This window comes from Podarcis muralis, chromosome 1, assembly GCF_964188315.1.
Source record: "Podarcis muralis chromosome 1, rPodMur119.hap1.1, whole genome shotgun sequence".
Taxonomy (NCBI): domain Eukaryota; kingdom Metazoa; phylum Chordata; class Lepidosauria; order Squamata; family Lacertidae; genus Podarcis; species Podarcis muralis.
This window is the reverse complement of record NC_135655.1, coordinates 122,880,323-122,897,736: the sequence shown is the minus strand read 5'-3', so window position 1 is coordinate 122,897,736 and position 17,414 is coordinate 122,880,323. Positions and strand designations below refer to the sequence as shown.

General features: G+C 43.5%; 1 protein-coding gene across 1 annotated transcript in view; it reads left to right on the top strand.

Annotated features, from left to right (window-relative positions):
* Window positions 1–17,414, top strand: part of DNAH7 (dynein axonemal heavy chain 7) — a 155,821-nt gene that overhangs the window by 101,296 nt on the left and 37,111 nt on the right. Inside the window, exons 43-50 of the mRNA XM_077917415.1 lie at window positions 548–894; window positions 2,611–2,791; window positions 6,065–6,250; window positions 8,238–8,401; window positions 9,694–9,848; window positions 11,561–11,751; window positions 13,559–13,692; window positions 16,478–16,813. Of these exons, the coding sequence (XP_077773541.1) occupies window positions 548–894; window positions 2,611–2,791; window positions 6,065–6,250; window positions 8,238–8,401; window positions 9,694–9,848; window positions 11,561–11,751; window positions 13,559–13,692; window positions 16,478–16,813 (1,694 nt within the window). The remainder of the gene's footprint in view (window positions 1–547; window positions 895–2,610; window positions 2,792–6,064; window positions 6,251–8,237; window positions 8,402–9,693; window positions 9,849–11,560; window positions 11,752–13,558; window positions 13,693–16,477; window positions 16,814–17,414) is intronic.

Sequence of the window (17,414 nt, the reverse complement as noted above, 5' to 3'; positions counted from 1 at the left end):
TAAAGGCTTAGCGGCTTAGCGGCTAAAAGGCTATTAGCGGCTTAGCGGCTATTAAAGGCTTAGCGGCTAAAAGGCTATTAGCGGCTTAGCGGCTTAGAAAATGGGGGGGAGCGGAAAAAATTGATGCGAAGCAAACCCATAGGGAAAATCGTCTTGTGAAGCGCATCGAAAAACGGAAAACCCTTTTGTCTAGCGGGTTTTTCGTCTTGCGAGGCATTCGTCTTGCGGGGCACCACTGTAGAATGTTTGCTTTTATTTAAAATGCATCTCTGGGTTATTTGTGGGGCATAGGAGTTCGTTCATTTCCTCCCCCAAAATATAGTCTGGCCCACCATGGTTGAAAAGGGTTGCTGACCCCTGATGTAGTTGGTGGTGAGGTAAGGTAGGAATGGGAATAAAAGCTGGGGAGGCTGGAATGTGAGGTGTGAAACCGGTGGTGTATTCGCTGCAAGATTTCTGATGCTAACACATTGATGTGGATATATTGAGATGAAATCTAGTAGAATGCTTGAACTCTAGAGACGGAAGAACTATTATTTATTTTAAGGATATCACTGTTGTGAAGTCGATGAAGAGCCCTCCTGCTGGCGTGAAGCTTGTCATGGAAACAATTTGCATCTTGAAAGGGATCAAGGCAGATAAAATTCCAGACCCCACAGGTACAGGGAAAAAGATAGAAGATTTCTGGGGTCCTGCTAAGAAACTCCTGGGGGACATGAGGTTTTTGCAGTCGCTTCATGAGTATGACAAGGACAATATCCCTCCAGCGTACATGAGCATCATTAGAAAACAGTATATCACCAATCCTGAGTTTGTGCCGGAAAAGATTCGGAATGCTTCCACGGCCGCAGAAGGCCTATGCAAATGGGTCATTGCCATGGATTCCTACGATAAGTAAGTCCTTGTTTAAGAGCAGTCATTCATTTTAGCTTTGAGAGGTCGCCTTTCCACCTTACCCCTCCCAAGGCGCCTTCCTCACAGCATATTTAATAACATAAAACCCAATAACGTGTCGCAAACCCATAAAACCACAATCTATAAAACACGGAAGCATCTACAAATATTACAACGGCAGCAGTTAAAGCAATGTGTTTTGTGGTGGTCTTGAGAGGATATCAAAGCATGGCATAAAACGTTAAGATACGCAGCAAAAATATCAGTTAAAGGCAGTTTGGAAGAACTTCAGGGCCCATATTAAAGCCATCATTGTAAGAGAGCTTTGCATGGCCTGTTTAGATATGAATGAAGGATTTTGTCTTGCTAGATATTTCTTTTTCTTGCTCCTTCTTCACCAAGGCATAGAAAGTTTCAGGAGCAAACTGCCACCCCATTATTATTATTATTATTATTATTATTATTATTATTATTACAGTCGTACCTTGGTTTTCTAACAGCTTAGTTCTCGAACGTTTTGTCTCCTGAATGCCGCAAACCCGGAAGTTAGTGTTCCGGTTTGCGAACTATTTTTGTAAGCAGAATGTCCAACGGGGCTTCTGATTGGCTTCCTGAAGCCAATCGGAAGCCGTGCTTTGGTTTCCGAACGTTTTGGGAGTCAAACGGACTTCTGGAACAGATTCCGTTCAACTTCCAGGGTATGACTTTATTATTACAGTGGTACCTCGGGATGCGAACGGGATCTGTTCAGGAGCCCCATTCGCATCCCGAACAGAACGTAAGATGCAATAGCGCATCTGCGCATGCGCGGGTCGCATTTTGCTGCTTTCGCACATGCGCGTGATGTCATTTTGACCGTCTGCGCATGCGCGAGCGGCAAAACCCAGAAGTAACGTGCTCTGTTACTTCCGGGTCGCCGCGGAGCGCAGCCTGAAAGCGTCCGTCCCCCCATTTCCCAGAGTTGCCGACCTTTTTATGGCGCTGCCAGCAGCTTTGCGGGGCTGGAGGAGGCGGGCAGCGGCTGGAGGGTGGCAGGGAAGAGGCAGAGTCTCCGGGCGCTTCAGCGAGGCTTAGTCATGCTGGCCACATTACCTGGAAGCTTTACGCTGGCTCCCTTGGCCAATAAAGTGAGATGAGCGCCGCAACCCCAGAGTCAGTCACGACTGGACTTAACGGTCAGGGGTCCCTTCACCTTTAAAGAGAAGACAAAGAGAAGACTCGACTTAACGGTCAGGGGTCCCTTTACCTTTTATTGTGGTTTTATGTTGTGAACCTCCCTGAGACCTGCGGGTATAGGGTGGTACACAAATTTAATTAATTAATAATAATATAGCTGTTGGACAGTGGAACAGACAGTCTCAGAAATTAGTTGTGATGCTGAAGGATTTTGTTCAATCAGCATCTTTTAGTAAGCCAACCTGATATTCGCTTGCCAGGCTAATACGTAGATCACAACACAGTTACTTTTCTGTTTTTGTACTTCTCCATATTTTGTGATTTAAAATGCATTAAATAGTATTTTAAAGTTTGAGTGCATACAAAAACATGTGTTTTAGGGAGAAGGAAGTACAAAAACTAATACCTCAAAAATTGCCATGCGTGTGGCTCTGTGTTTGGCAGGGAGGGAGTATTGGTGCAGAAATGGGGCATAAATTGTCTTTTGTTTGCATGTGGATGCGTAAAAACGGTCTCTGTGACATGTTACCATTTCATCAGAGTGGCCAAAGTCGTTGCCCCTAAGAAGATAAAGCTGAGCGCAGCGGAAGGGGAACTGAAGATTGCTATGGATGGTTTGAGAAAGAAACAAGCAGCCCTGAAGGAAGTTCAGGACAAGCTCGCGAAACTTCAAAAGACACTGGAACAAAAGAAGCAGGAGAAAGCAGACCTAGAGAACCAGGTAAGTAACATGGAGTCGGCTCATAGGTTCGTGTTATTTATTTAGGGTGTCTCTGTCATCAGGGCTGCCAGGCAGCTGCCAATCAGATGCACCATTTAAAAATTCAAAGACTTTGATCCTGAGATGCTCTGGCGGAAGACGGTTTTCCTTTCCCATCTTCTTCCTGGCAGCCTCCAGAGTCAGTTGCATCAAGAGACACCCTCCAGCTGTTTTTGGGACTACAACTCCCATCATCCCTAGCTAATAGGACCAGTGGTCAGGGGTGATGGGAATTGTAGTCCCAAAATAGCTGGAGGGCCGAATTTGGGGATGCCTGGTTTATGGAAGACTCTGTGCTGGGATTATTTATTTATTTACGCATCCAACTTATACACCGCCCTATACCCGGAGGTTTCAGGGCGGTTCACAACAAGACCACAACATACAAAATCAAACCAAAAGCAGTAACCCAATAACTCACCCCGCCCCCAAAAGCCACATTCGAAAAGGGTGCTGGATGTCAATAAGATCAACCAAAGGCCTGGTTAAAAAGGAACCTTTTTGCCTGGTGCCCAAAGGTGTATAATGAAGGCGCCAGGCAAACATCCCTGGGGAGAGCATTCCACAGACGGGGAGCCACTGCAGAGAAGACCCCGTTCTCGTATTGCCACCCTCCGGACCTCTTGAGGAGGAGGCACACGAAGGAGGGCCTCAGAAGGTGATCTCAGGGTCCGGGTAGGTTCATATAGGAAGAGGCGGTCCTTGAGGTATTGTGCTCCTGAGCCGTTTAAGGCTTTAAAGGTCAAAACCAGCACTTTGAATTGGGCCCAGAAACTAATTGGTAGCCAGTGCGGCTGGACCAGGATCGGTGTAATATACTCAAACCACCTTGCTCCGGTGAGCGACCTGGCCGCTGAATTCTACACTAGCTGAAGTTTCTGAACCGTCTTATGCCATGCCTGTTGGCCGGTGAGTATTGCCTTTTAGTTAATGCTACGCTGTGGTCTAAACCACAGAGCCTAGGGCTTGCTGATCAGAAGGTCGGCGGTTCAAATCCCCGCAATGGGGTGAGCTTCCTTCGCTCGGTCCCAGCTCCTGCCAACCTAGCAGTTTGAAAGCATGTCAAAGTGCAAGTAGATAAATAGGTACCGCTCCGGCCGGAAGGTAAATGGCGTTTATGTGCACTGCTCTGGTTCGCCAGAAGCGGCTTAGTCATGCTGGCCACATGACCCGGAAGCTGTACGCCGACTCCCTCAGCCAGTTAAGCAAGATGAGTCCCAGAGTCGTCCGCGACTGGACCTAATGGTCAGGGGTCCCTTTACAGAGAAGACAAATTTAGGCCATGGGCTTTAATGAGCTCCCTAGATCTCTGGATTTGCTGCCATGCTAGGTAACAGTGATGTCAGTTCCAAGCCATATGTGAACTTGGTCTTTTGTCAGAGAGGGTCTGTGTGCAATGGATAGCTCCTCTTCTGCACAGGTCTAGCTGATCCCCCTGAATACCCAAGGAGAAGGGATCCATAGAGCCTGTCAGCATTAGACATGCTTCCTAAAAGTGGTCTTTTGTAAGGTGTTTTGCTCCCTTTCTGATCCTCCTCCATTTGCCCTCTTTCTTCTCTCTCTCTCTCCTCCAATTTCTGGCTCCTTTTCTCCCTTAACAGCATTCTCCTCCTCCTCTCCCACAGTCACACTGGCTTCCACCTTTCCACACTTTGCTCTCCTTTTTCCTCTTGCTGTTGGTCTTTGTCCTCCATCCCTTTCCATCCTCCCTCCTACAGTGCTGGCTGACAGTCTGACAGTCAGCCCTCCCAGGGAAATCTAGCTCTGGGAGATGAATAGAGGTCTCCTAACAACTCTCAGCACCCTTAACAAACTACAGCTCCTAGGATTTTGTAGGCGAAGCCATGATTGTTGCAGTAGTATCCTATTGCTTTGAATTTATGGTCTGGATTAGATTGACCCTTGGTCTGATCTGTCTAGTAAGGCTCTTGTCACCCAGGAACACAAAGCAAAGCAGAAAGACGCAGGTTTTTGGCATGGAACACAGAATCAAATAATTGTTTGGTTGGAACCCCCTGCAATGCAGAGATATGCCTTTTGTTGGAACATGGAAGCATCTGAATAACAATAACAATAACAATAACAATAATTTATTATTTATACCCCGCCTATCCAGCTGGGTTTCCCCCACCACTCTGGGCAGCTTCCAACAGAATATTAAAAACACGATAAAGCATCAAACATTAAAAACTTCCCTGCCTTCTAAAAGCCAGGTAGTTGTTTATTTCCTTGACATCTGATGGGAGGGCGTTCCACAGGGCAGGTGCCACTACCGAGAAGGCCCTCTGCCTGGTTCCCTGTAACCTCACTTCTTGCAGGGAGGGAACCGCCAGAAGGCCCTCGAAGCTGGACCTCAGTGTCCAGGCTGAACGATGGCTGTGGAGATGCTCCTTCTGGGTTAAGGCCATTTACAGCTTTCAAGGTCAGCACCAACACTTTGAATTGTGCTTGGAAATGGAATAAAGGTGAAGAGAAAATGAACCCAAGGGAGTCTCTCTTGTAGCATGCAACTACGACTTCTTTGTGTGTTGGACTTTAGTCTGGCAGAGGTACAGCTTCTGCCTGTATGCCTGAATTTTTCCTACCAAATCTGGGGACTTTCAAAGAAGAAACAAGGGAGAAGGAGGAGTCCCTAGGTCCAGGTCTCTCCCAGATTCCTTTTCTTCCTCCCATTCTCATTAGGCAAGAATGTTTGCAGCATAGATTCACAGCCAGCAGACAATGTTGGTCCCTGTGTGAATTTGCAGCCCTGTGCGGCGTTTCCAAAATCTCCAATATCGGCAGACATATTTGAGAAGCCGATAGAAAATTCAGTCTGCGTTTAGCTCATGGCCCGCATTCATATGAAAGTGACCTTCGCAAGTCAGCACAATGCTTTCGTGAGCTATGCATTGCTTTTTCAGATGCTACTGTTTTCTGTATCGCATATAAATCCATTATCAATTTCACATTTCAGGCGGAAGGCAATAATTTATTTGAAGGAAAGAAGAATGGAAATGCCATAGACCTTGCTGAATTCAGCCATGACAATCTGTCACACACGTTTTCTTCCCCGCTTTTCCCCCTTAAGGCATTGCAGCTTCAAATCCAAAGGCCATTTATTTTATTGAGAAATAATAATATAGCCGGGCAAAATCGATGCATCTGTGCTTGCTCTCAGAAGCATTAAAAGCAAAATCTGCGGTAACAATAGCTGCAAAGTATTTTGCATAAAGTTTATGTTTTGATTTTAAGGTTGACCTGTGCAGCAAAAAGCTGGACCGAGCAGAAAAATTACTTGGTGGCCTTGGAGGTGAGAAAACCCGCTGGAGCCAGACAGCTTTGGAACTCGGAAAGCAGTATATCAATTTGACAGGCGATATCCTCATCTCATCAGGCATTGTGGCTTATCTGGGAGCCTTCACATCCAGCTACCGACAGGTAAGGAATGAAGGAATAAATGACATTTTTTGTGTGATTGAAATGTTTCTATACCAAATAAGCAGCTGGTTTCCGCCAGCTGGCCAGACATTTAACCTAGTCTGGAACAGAAGTGAAGAGATTAAAGTAAAACTTGGTGTTTGCTGTAATGATAATAATAATAATTAATAATAATATTTTTAATTTATACCCCGCCCTCCCCAGCCAAGGCCGGGCTCAGGGCGGCTAACAAGCAATAATAAAAACAAGTTGAATGAATACAACTTAAAAACAAGATTAAAATACAACAATTTACATATTGAAACATTAAAATATTAAAATGCAGCCTCATCAAAGGAGGAGAAAGGAAAAAGGAAAAAGAAAGAGGGGGGGAAATCAAATTGGCTCCAAGCCAAAGGCCAGGCAGAACAACTCTGTCTTACAGGCCCTGCGGAAAGAAATCAGATCCTGCAGGGCCCTGGTCTCATGAGGCAGAGCGTTCCACCAGGCCGGAGCCAGTGTTGAAAAGGCCCTGGCTCTGGTTGAAGCTAATCTAACTTCTTTAGATAAGAGAAGGAACACAGGGGAACACAAATCTGGGACTTTTTCCAGAGCAGGATCAGCAGCAAAATGGATGGCTCCTCTTTGCTCTCGCAAGTGAATGAGACACTAATGAGACTTTCAGGTTTGGTTCCAACAGGTTAGAATAGATGAAGTCAGAGAATGAGGGAAATAATTGAGCAGAGGCTAGATACTTCTGTCCTTTTCTTTGATGGGGCTCTGACTTCATGCTAGCAGTTTAAATGACCACGCTTCCTTGCGAGATCATTTTCACTTCTAGTTGAAAGTTAAGGTTTTATTCTGTATAGTGTGTTCTACATAATAGAGAGCACGTGTTGCGGTGGGGGCCAAAAAGGCCACCCCACTGTTGTTGGGCAAATTTGCCACATGCTGTGATTGGGCAAGGAGTGTTGCTGGGGAGAATGTTATGTTGCTAAAGTGTGGGAGGGATCAGAGGTCTTAAATACAGGACTCGCAGCCTGGGGCCTTCTCTTGGGCTGCGTGCACTGGATCACCCGCCCACCCTCCCTGAAAAGGGGGGGGTGTTCGTTGTCCTCTGACCTTGCTATGCCTGTCATGGGGTCATCTGCCTTGGGGCAGGGGCCTGGTAGGAATTTTGTCCATTTGGCTGATTGGCTGTTGCCATTTGGTTTTGCCTACTGCGTAGCAAATCGTCACAACTTGTAAGGTTTGCCGTTAGGCATTGGTTCAAATTGGTTGGTGGAGGGGTAAGTGCCTACCTCTCCAATGGTGGTGCGGAAAGGGAATTCAGTTAAAGGAATCCAGGGGCTTGCCATTCTTTTCGTCCTTGTTCCTGGCATCGGACTTGGGCCGTGGAAGCCACCAGGAGCATGAGGGTGAGAAGTGAGGGACTGAGACCCAGCTTCATTTTCTCCCCAAAAATTGTTTCCCTCACTGGCTTCCGCTAGAATCCGGAAGTCAGTTCTGTCCCTGGGGCAAGGACAGATAGTCGTAACCAATGCCTAAGCAACTACTCACATGTGTGTATTTAAATAAAGTTGCAGCCAAATTCATGCCAAAAACCCTAAACAAAAATTGATGTGTGAAGTGTGAGTTATTGGGGTGGCCTGGGGGACCTCGACTCGCAAATGCAGATATGTGCAGATTTAATGGATTGTTTATTAATCAATTGATTGGCTGAAATGCCCATGATTAATTGACTAAGCTTTCTTTTACCTGGGTGAGAGCTCTACTTTGAAGTAGCTCTTGGATTTCTGTATTGTCCCCATAATAACTGGTGGCAAGCATACTGTTTAAAATTGTAAGGAGGAACACACAGACTTGCTCTTGCAGTCACCAAGGGCGAGTAGACTTTGGCAGTGAGCTGTAATGCTTTGGACTGCCATAAGACTGGCATTGCTTCTCATACAGATCTAGCAGCGGCCGAAGGTGACTTTGGCTAACACTTGGCGCTCTTCCCTTGCAGAACCAAGCACAGGACTGGATATTGACATTGAAGGCAAGAGGCATCCCTTGTTCAGATGACTTTTCTCTAACGACAACTTTAGGAGACCCGGTTAAAATCCGAGCCTGGAATATTGCCGGGCTGCCTTCTGACACATTTTCCATTGACAATGGCATTATTATCTCGTAAGTAGCAGGTGTTTCAGATAGACATCATTAATCTCAATAGTTTTTTTTTAAAGCTTTTTTAAAATATATATATATATATAATCTCAGCCACTGCTAGAAGCAATACAGTGGTACCTTAGTTCTCAGACGCCTTGGTATTCAAACAACTTGGAACCCAAACACCGCAAACCCGGAAGTGTGTGTTCCGGTTTGTGAACTTTTTTTGGAAGCCGAACATGCTCCTTTTTGAGTGTTACGCTTCCGATTTGAGTGCCACGCTTGTGTTTTGAATGTTACGCTGAGGTCTGTTTGTTTTTGCTATTTATTTTGCGTTTTTGTTTCCGTGGGTTTGTTTTGTTTTGTTTTTGTGACTGTGTGGAACCCGCTTCAGCTACTGATTGATTGTGTGACTGCGGTACATTGTTTATTGCTTTCATTTGATGGATCAACGGTCTTGTTAGATAGTAAAATCCATGTTAAATTGCTGTTTTAGGGGTTGTTTTTAAAAGTCTGGAACGGATCAATCCATTTTGCATTACTTTCTATGGGAAAGCACAACTTGGGTTTGGAATGCTTTGGTTTTGGAATGGACTTCCGGAACGGATTAAGTTTGAGAACCAGGGTACCACTGCACTCTAAACCAGAGGTGCCGAGAGTTTTTTGGTTTGAGGGTTACATTGCCCCATGGCCGGGCCTCAGATGGCTGTATGCCAGGTTTTGAGACAGGGTCATGAACAAAGTATGAAAAGGAACTAATGCTGGTTCCTTCAGATTTAATTTAAATTTATTAATTCACTCATAATTAATTTATGGGCTCTTCGTTTTGACAAGCTTACCATCCCTATTGAGAAAGTAGTAAGAATTCATTTGACCTAAAAAGGTACCCACCCACTCACCCCAGTGCCTGTCCTGTGGAACGCCTTCCCATCAGATGTCAAGGAAATAAGCAACTATCTGACTTTTAGAAGACACCTGAAGGCAGCCCTGTTTAGGGAAGTTTTTAATGACTGATTGGAAGCCGCCCAGAGTGGCTGGGGAAACCCAGCCAGATGGGCAGGGTATAAATAAATAAATAAATAAATAAATAAATAAATAATTATTAATAATTAACCCTTGCCCCATCAAATCTAGTTATGCTGCTGTTGGGCACACAAGCCTACTGACTTGGTAAGGGGACAGGATCATTTCTCTAAGGCATTGGTTCATTCGTTTTTACTTCCCAGTAAACATGCATAAGGGTTGCACTGCACAGAAGACAAGGCGAAACCTCATTCACAAGGTTTTGTGCGCTCCCATGTCTTTCTCTCCAGAAACGCAAGAAGATGGCCTCTCATGATTGATCCTCAGGGCCAAGCCAACAAGTGGGTGAAGCACATGGAAAAGGCAAACAGCTTGCACGTCATCAAACTCAGCGACACGGAATTTGTGAGAACGCTAGAAAACTGCGTCCAGTTTGGCACACCTGGTAAGCGACCGGGTCCTGAAAAGCAGAGACTGCTAACGAACTTGGAGAGTGCAGGATGATTAATTGTAAACGCAGAACTGTGGGTTGCTTTTACAGTTGACCAAATTTGGTTGCAACACCACCAGACCAGTGGAACTCTTATTGCACTTGAAAATTAATTTACAATCCCTGTTTTTTGTTTCATTCAGGGGATGTGACAGTCCTCTTTATACTGCTTTGGTCTCGATCTGATTTGACGAGAAATATATGCTATCGAGCTACTGATTAACTTGCTAGCCCCTGCCCTGGTATTCAAAATACAAGCTTTGTCTAGTCTTTTCTAGTTCAGGACTGAGGAACCACTCTCTCTTTCTCTTTGTATATAATTTTTATTGAGTTTTCTGCTTTACAATTTTAAATACTCGTTTTACATCCTTAAGATATCAATGACTTCCCTTCTTCTCTTTCTATGGTTCATTTTACATATCATAAATCCCTGCCTATTTTACAAAAGATACCATTCAGTATTCCATTCTTGCATCCATCAAAACTTGTTTACATGGTTGAATTTATCTTAATGCTGCCAGCGTTTTCAGCAATACACAATTATTTCCCATATATTCAATAAACGTTTTCCAATCTTCTTTAAACGTATGTTCTTCTTGTTCTCTTATTCCATTGGTTAACTCTGTGAGTTGTGCATATTCTGTCAACTTAAGTTGCCATTCTTCTTTGGTTGGGACCTTGCTCGTCTTCCATTTTGGGGCTAACAAAACACGGGCCACAGTAGTAGCATACAAAAATAACCTTTATGCAGAAACCACTTTCAGCCCCAAGGGCCAGATTTGAATGCTGCCAGTCTTCCTGGAGGCCACATTCCAATGGCGGGTGGGGCAAAATAAATAAATCCATAACCATGAAAAATCAAGCAAAAGAACAAAGAAATTACAAACACGCTATGGGAGCAGCATGCCAGTAGCAAATAGGTCCACAGCTAACACACCTAACCACCAACCACAGGCATACACATCTAGATACACATCCATCCATCCATCCATCCTTTGCATTATTGCCTTCCTTCCTTCCTTCTGAATCATAAGATTTTAGCATTGGAATGGACCATCTAGCTCAACCCCTTGCAATGCAGGAATCTTTTGCCCAACATGGGAATCGAACCTGCAATGCTGAGATTGCGAGTCTCATGCTCTACCGACTGAGCTTTCCCAGGCTTCAGCCAGAACGTTATTGTGAGGGGAGAGACTCCATCAGGCAAGGCCTCCTTCCACCTGCCTTGCTCTAACCTCTGCTTCTCAATGTGTGTCGTATTGTTTTATGTACTGTGGCTTGCCATTGTTTTATTGATTATAGTTTAGATATTATTGTAACTGTTGAGTGGATTTCTGTTTAACTTTTATATGTTGATATTATTACTTTATACTATTCTAACGACTGTTGAATGTTACTTTTTTGATGGAGGTTGCCTATTTTAACGTTATGTTTTATTATCACATTTTTATATTGCATTACATTGTTATAAGATGTACATTTTTTGTTTCTTCAGCTTGTAAACCGCCTTGAGTATTGTAAGATAGAAAGGCGGTATTCAAATTTTAAAAAATAAAATAAATAAATAAATTATTTCCCCTCTGCTTTTTGTTGCTGCTCCCAGCAAATTGTAAGTCAGGGAGTTAATGGGTTTTTAACCAAATCTTTTTTTCTGGTTGTAACCGAAGTGCTGCTGGAAAACGTTGCTGAAGAACTGGACCCTATTCTTGAGCCACTTCTGCTGAAGCAGACCTTCAAGCAGGCCGGCAGCATCTGTATCCGTTTGGGCGATTCCACCATTGAATATGCTCCCGACTTTCGCTTTTATATTACAACCAAGCTGAGAAACCCCCACTACCTCCCGGAAACATCTGTCAAAGTGAGTGGTTTGCACAGGAACATGGAGCTGTTTGCTTTCGCTTTAATAATCAGATTGCTCATATCGTTTGCAATAATAGGATTGAAGGAATGGGTTTCTGTGCAGTAAGTTTAAAACTGACTCAACCCCCCCCCCCTTTTCTTTTTTCTCCAAGAGAGCACTCTAAAATGCATAAAACTTGAGCTGTTGAGCAAATGCATAACAAGGACATCTGTATAAACAGCTCTCTCCTTTATCACTCATGGCAAGGGATGACCCTGTACTGTACAGTAGAACAGAGAAGACACGTCTGTGCCTTATCTTATGTCCTGACCACAAAAGACGCACAGACCCAATCTGGGAACAGCGCCAGAGTGTGTTCTTGGAGATGATGACCTCTTCCTCCAAGATAAGAGTAGGAAGAGGAAGGTCCTTTTATGGTCAGAAGTACAGGAAGGAATACCCTTTTATGGTTAAGAATACCAGAGCAAGAACATATGTGATGTCAACCTGCGTACATAGGCTGACGTGGTTGGATTTATATGAGAAGGAGGGAGAGGGTGCCTGGAAGATATATATACTGCATGAAACTTCTCATTTCTTTGGACTTGCTGTGGACTCACCACGCAAGTGCCTTCTGCTATCCGGAGAGCAGAATCAACTCTTTCTTTGAACCAACCTCGGTGTCATTTGACTTCCCTCCTCCTGTCCCGGAGCAACGCAGACCCAATCGGTGAACTCCAATAAGGCTACAGGATTACAGTCGTACCTCTTGTTACGTTTGCTTCAGTTTGCACATTTTCAGATTGCGTCCCGCGGTGACCTGGAAGTACCGGAAAGGGTTACTTCTGGGTTTCACCGCTCGCGCATGCGCAGGTGCGCAAAATGACGTCACACGCATGCGCAGAAGCGGCAAATCACGACCTGCACAGATGCGAGTTGCATTCTGTTCATGTTGCGTACGGGGCTCTGGAACGGATCCTGTTCGCAACCAAAGGTACCACTGTAATCTTTCCCACAATGCTCTCCCTCGCGGTTGCATATGCTAGTATGATCAGCTGCTTTTACCTTTAATTTTTTATAGCATTATTATTATTATTGTTATTCACTTTAGCCCATATATGAAAATAGCACACATCATCTAATCCAGCCTTTCTCAACCTTGGCTCCCCAGATATTGTTGGCCTACAACTCTCATCATTTCTAGTAGGGTCGGGGTGCCACCTATAGGGGACCCTGCGGGCCCAAGCACCCACAAAATAATTATTGTGGGTATTCAGCACCCACACTGCAGGGCCCCTGACGCAACTTCTGGTGCCTTGTGAGACCTCGAAACCTGACTTCCGGTGGCTCCCATAACCTGGGCTCCCATAACCTGGGCACCCATAACCCGGGGCCCAAGTCGGTGCCCTGATTGCTAGCCAGCATGGCCTGTGGTCAAGGATGATGGGAGTTGTAGTTCAAGAACATCTGTGGACTCAAGGTTGTGAGAGGCTGGTCTTAATCCTTGGAGCAAAAATAACAGTGTTTTACTGCTTTCACTCAGTGAAAACTGGCAGATGTTCCCCGTAGAAGGTGTATCACTGCTTATACACCATATATTTAAAGCACACACCCCTGGAAGAATATTGGGAACTGTAGTTTGCTAAGGGTGATTATAGTGCTGTGAGGGGGGAACTCTGGTTTCCGGGATTATTTAGGTGTGTGTGCTTTAAATGTGTCTTAAATTTATGGTGCCTACATTTCAGGGGCTTTAGATTAGCATTGGCTTACGGTTTACCTAGCCCTGTTTTGATTTGGTTTTTAATTCTTTTTTTAAAAATCGCAGGTAACATTATTAAACTTCATGATAACGCCAGAGGGGATGCAAGATCAGCTTCTTGGGATTGTTGTCGCAAGGGAGAGACCTGATCTCGAAGAAGAAAAGCAAGCCCTGATATTGCAAGGAGCTGAAAACAAAAGGTACCAAAATTTTACTAGCTAGAAAACTTGTTTGAGCAGAAGGGATGAGGGGAGAGAAGTGGCTAATGTTGAATATGAAGGCACCGAATCGTGGATGCTCTTAGTTAAAGCTGTTGCCAAAGTTATTTGCAGAATACGGCTTATGCTTTCTTGCAGAAAGACTGAAGAGATGTGGCCTTTTTTTATGGCTGTGAAATGGGTGTGCCACCACTATCTTGTGATGAAATTGATGCTGCTTAAAAAAATTGTTTTGTTTAGGCAAGCCTACCCAGACATGTAAATTGATTAGAACTTTTTTTTTTTTTGCAGTGTTGATTTTATCTGTATTTTGATTTATTCTGTCTCCTTGGTTTTTTAAAGTCTGTTGATCTTAAGAATATTTTACATTTTATGTAAACTACCTGGTGGGTTTTAACAATCTAATTATATATATATATATGTGTGTGTGTGTGTGTGTGTGTGTGTGTGTGTGTGTTTAAACCACTGCTTTTTTCTGGGGGTACGCATGGGTACGCATACCCCTAAACATTTTGTGGATCATTGTACTTTTGTCCATTTACTGTATTTATTTTTCGCGATTTGAACTATAAAATGGTGATTTTCTTGAGTCAAAATGAGAGTAACCCTAAATGTGTTTTTTTTAAAAAAAGCAATGGTTTAAAATAATAGTAATAGTAATAATAATAATAATAATAATAATAATAGATAGATTGATTGTCTGTCTGTCTGACAGACAAACACACACACACAGAATTGTCTGTGAACAAAGAGAGTTTTGGAAAGTATCCCCCATTTTCCTTTGCCTCCCCTCAGGACAAAATAAAGAAAAGGGGATCTATTTATGCCCCCTGGTAAAACTGAGGGGAGGGAACAGGATCCTTTTTCCTTTTTTGGGGGGGGGGGGAAATAAGAAAAAATGTTGCCTGGAGCAAATGGAATTCTGGTTTGTCTATTGGGGCTCTTTTTAGCCTGTTCTTAATACAGTAGTTTTAAATGACAATTTATCTGATGATTTGGGGGGGAGGGTTGTGGAATTATAGTCCAGAAGACATTCCTCCCGAAATAAGAAAATGCAATCCACTCAGCATCCGAAGCCACTTCTTAAAAATTAATCTCTATAATTAAAGAATAAACCTACGATTAAGTACTTGTCTGCCCCAATCAGCAGACTAACGATGACTTGTGTTAGGCACTTTAAAGTGAGTTGGAGGTGCTTTCATATAAAGTTTCTCTTTTTTTGCTGCTTTGTTGCTCTAGCTCCCATGAGAGATGTCCCCCTCCCACCACAAAGTTTGCACTTCCTCCCAGTGACAGCTAACTTTTAATCTATCTGTTGGTAGTTTTGGGACAAGCTATTTTAGTTGCCTTCCATTAAAAAAAAAAAAATGATTTAATTGGTTTCATTATGAAATGCAGCTGGCTATAGCAATTTGTGTGCCAAACTAGACATTGGATGGGATTCAGCTAAGTTGTTGCACGTGTAGAATGAGGTCCGCTCATGTAGCAAGACTTCTCCCACTCGGCTGCAAGCTCAGGAGAGTTGAGGGAACCCCCAAAACAAGTTTAGAGGAGGTGTGGATGGTGAGAGAGGGGGGAAGCCTTGTCAGGAGCTTGTTCTACACTTGAGTAGGACCCTGGCAGAGACACATGCCCAACTGGCATGTTGTCTCTCTCCTGGTCTTTGTTCGGGAGCTTCAAAAGCTTTCTTCTGCCCAAACATCACAGCGACCGATGCCAACAGACATCGGCACACTTAGGGATCCGCAGAGTTAGCACAGCTTGCGTAACAGACCTCAGCAGCTCAGCATTTTGGCTAATCTACTTTATTTACATATAAACACACACGGAGCACTGCAACATGGCTCCCTCTCTCTCTAGCATCAGAGAGCAAAGAGAAAAATGAACAAAGGACAATAGTCCCACTTCATGGAACACAGTCACACAAACATCCTATCTCCATCACTTCCCACTTTGTGGAGTAAAAACGTATACCGTCATATGATAGACAACTATCCCATGACTGCAATCATGGAGCAGGAATTCTAAGAAGCCTAATTCTACACGCCAGGGGTGCCAACTTGAATAAAATATTTGGGGGGAGGGAGTAAGCCCCACCCCACATAATCAATCACATGACATGCTGCATGCACACCATTTGAATGGCAATGCCCTTCCATCAACTTTGCGGGGAGCCTGGCCCCCTCAAATATTTTAGAGGGGAACTAGCGGTACCAGAGATCAGGGATGATAGGATGTGTAGTTCAAAAGCAGCTGGAGACCCAAGTTTGGGAAACATTGTCTTAGACTGAGACAAAAATCATTTGAGATCATTTTAAGTGACTATTGAAAGCTCATTAGAAACCCTCACAATATAAAAACTCCTCATATATTTTATAAATTTATCCCACTGTGTTTTTTTTAATCAATTTAGTTACAGTTGTACCTTGGATCCCGAACGCCTTGTGAGTCGAAACTTTTGGCTCCCGAACGCCGCAAACCCGGAAGTGATTGTTTCGGTTTGCGAATGTTCTTTGGAACCCAAAAGTCCAATGGGGCTTTTGCAGCTTCTGATTGGCTGCAGGAGCTTCCTGCAGCCAATCAGAAGCCACACTTTGGTTTCCGAATATTTTGGAAGTCAAATGAACATCCAGAACAGATTCTGTTCGACTTCCAAGGTACGACTCTATTTGCTTCCATAATTGCATCTAATCCTTTTTTTTTTTTTAACTCGCGGACTTGGTCATTTGTTACTTTCGTAACAGAATAATTTGGGATTTTATTACAGACAGCTGAAAGAAATAGAGGACAAAATTTTAGAAGTTCTTTCATCTTCTGAAGGAAATATTTTAGAGGATGAAACTGCTATCAAGATATTGTCTTCTTCTAAGGCTTTGGCTAATGAAATTTCCGAGAAGCAAGCTATAGCGGAAGAAACCGAAAAGAAGATAGATGCCACTCGAATGGGCTACCGCCCCATTGCAGTTCATTCGTCGATTCTGTTTTTTTCAATTGCTGATCTTGCCAATATTGAACCCATGTATCAGTATTCCCTAACCTGGTTCATCAACCTTTTCATCATGTCCATAGATAATTCTGTGAAGTCAGAAATTTTACAAGACAGGTATGCAAAATCCTTGTATGCTTTAATTTTACCTTTCACGTTTATTCAGGCTCTGGCACAACCTTATTACTTATTAGCTGCAGGCAATGAAGTCTTATCTTACCTTGAAAAAATCAGGACACAATCCAAAAATTAAGCATGCCCATTGATTTCAGGGGAATAAAGCATGTGCTTAACTTTTCCACTGAAAACAGTGGGATTTAGAAGTTTGTTTATTGCTGTATTGTAGATGGAAACAGCTGTTGTAGACAAACCTAACATTCATGGGAATTCAAAGTACTGGGGACAAAATATTCAGTGTTTTGAAAGAACTAAGATGCTCCCCCTTTAAGAACCATGCAAGAACATTACCTGGTACTTCCTAGGTAACAAGTCTATGGAAGTGACTGGGAAACTCGTAATCTTTAAAACAGAATTATGCCCCACGCAGTTTTCTCCCTTTATTAAATTCAATATATGGAATAAATGTCAAAGCAGGCCTTAAACAACAAAGCTTGAGGAAACTGGGCAAGGCTAGCTTGACTAATTTTGGTACCTTCAGTTAATTTGACATTGCATTTAAGTTGACTTCACGGGAAACTCATTTAAAAAATAATGTGCT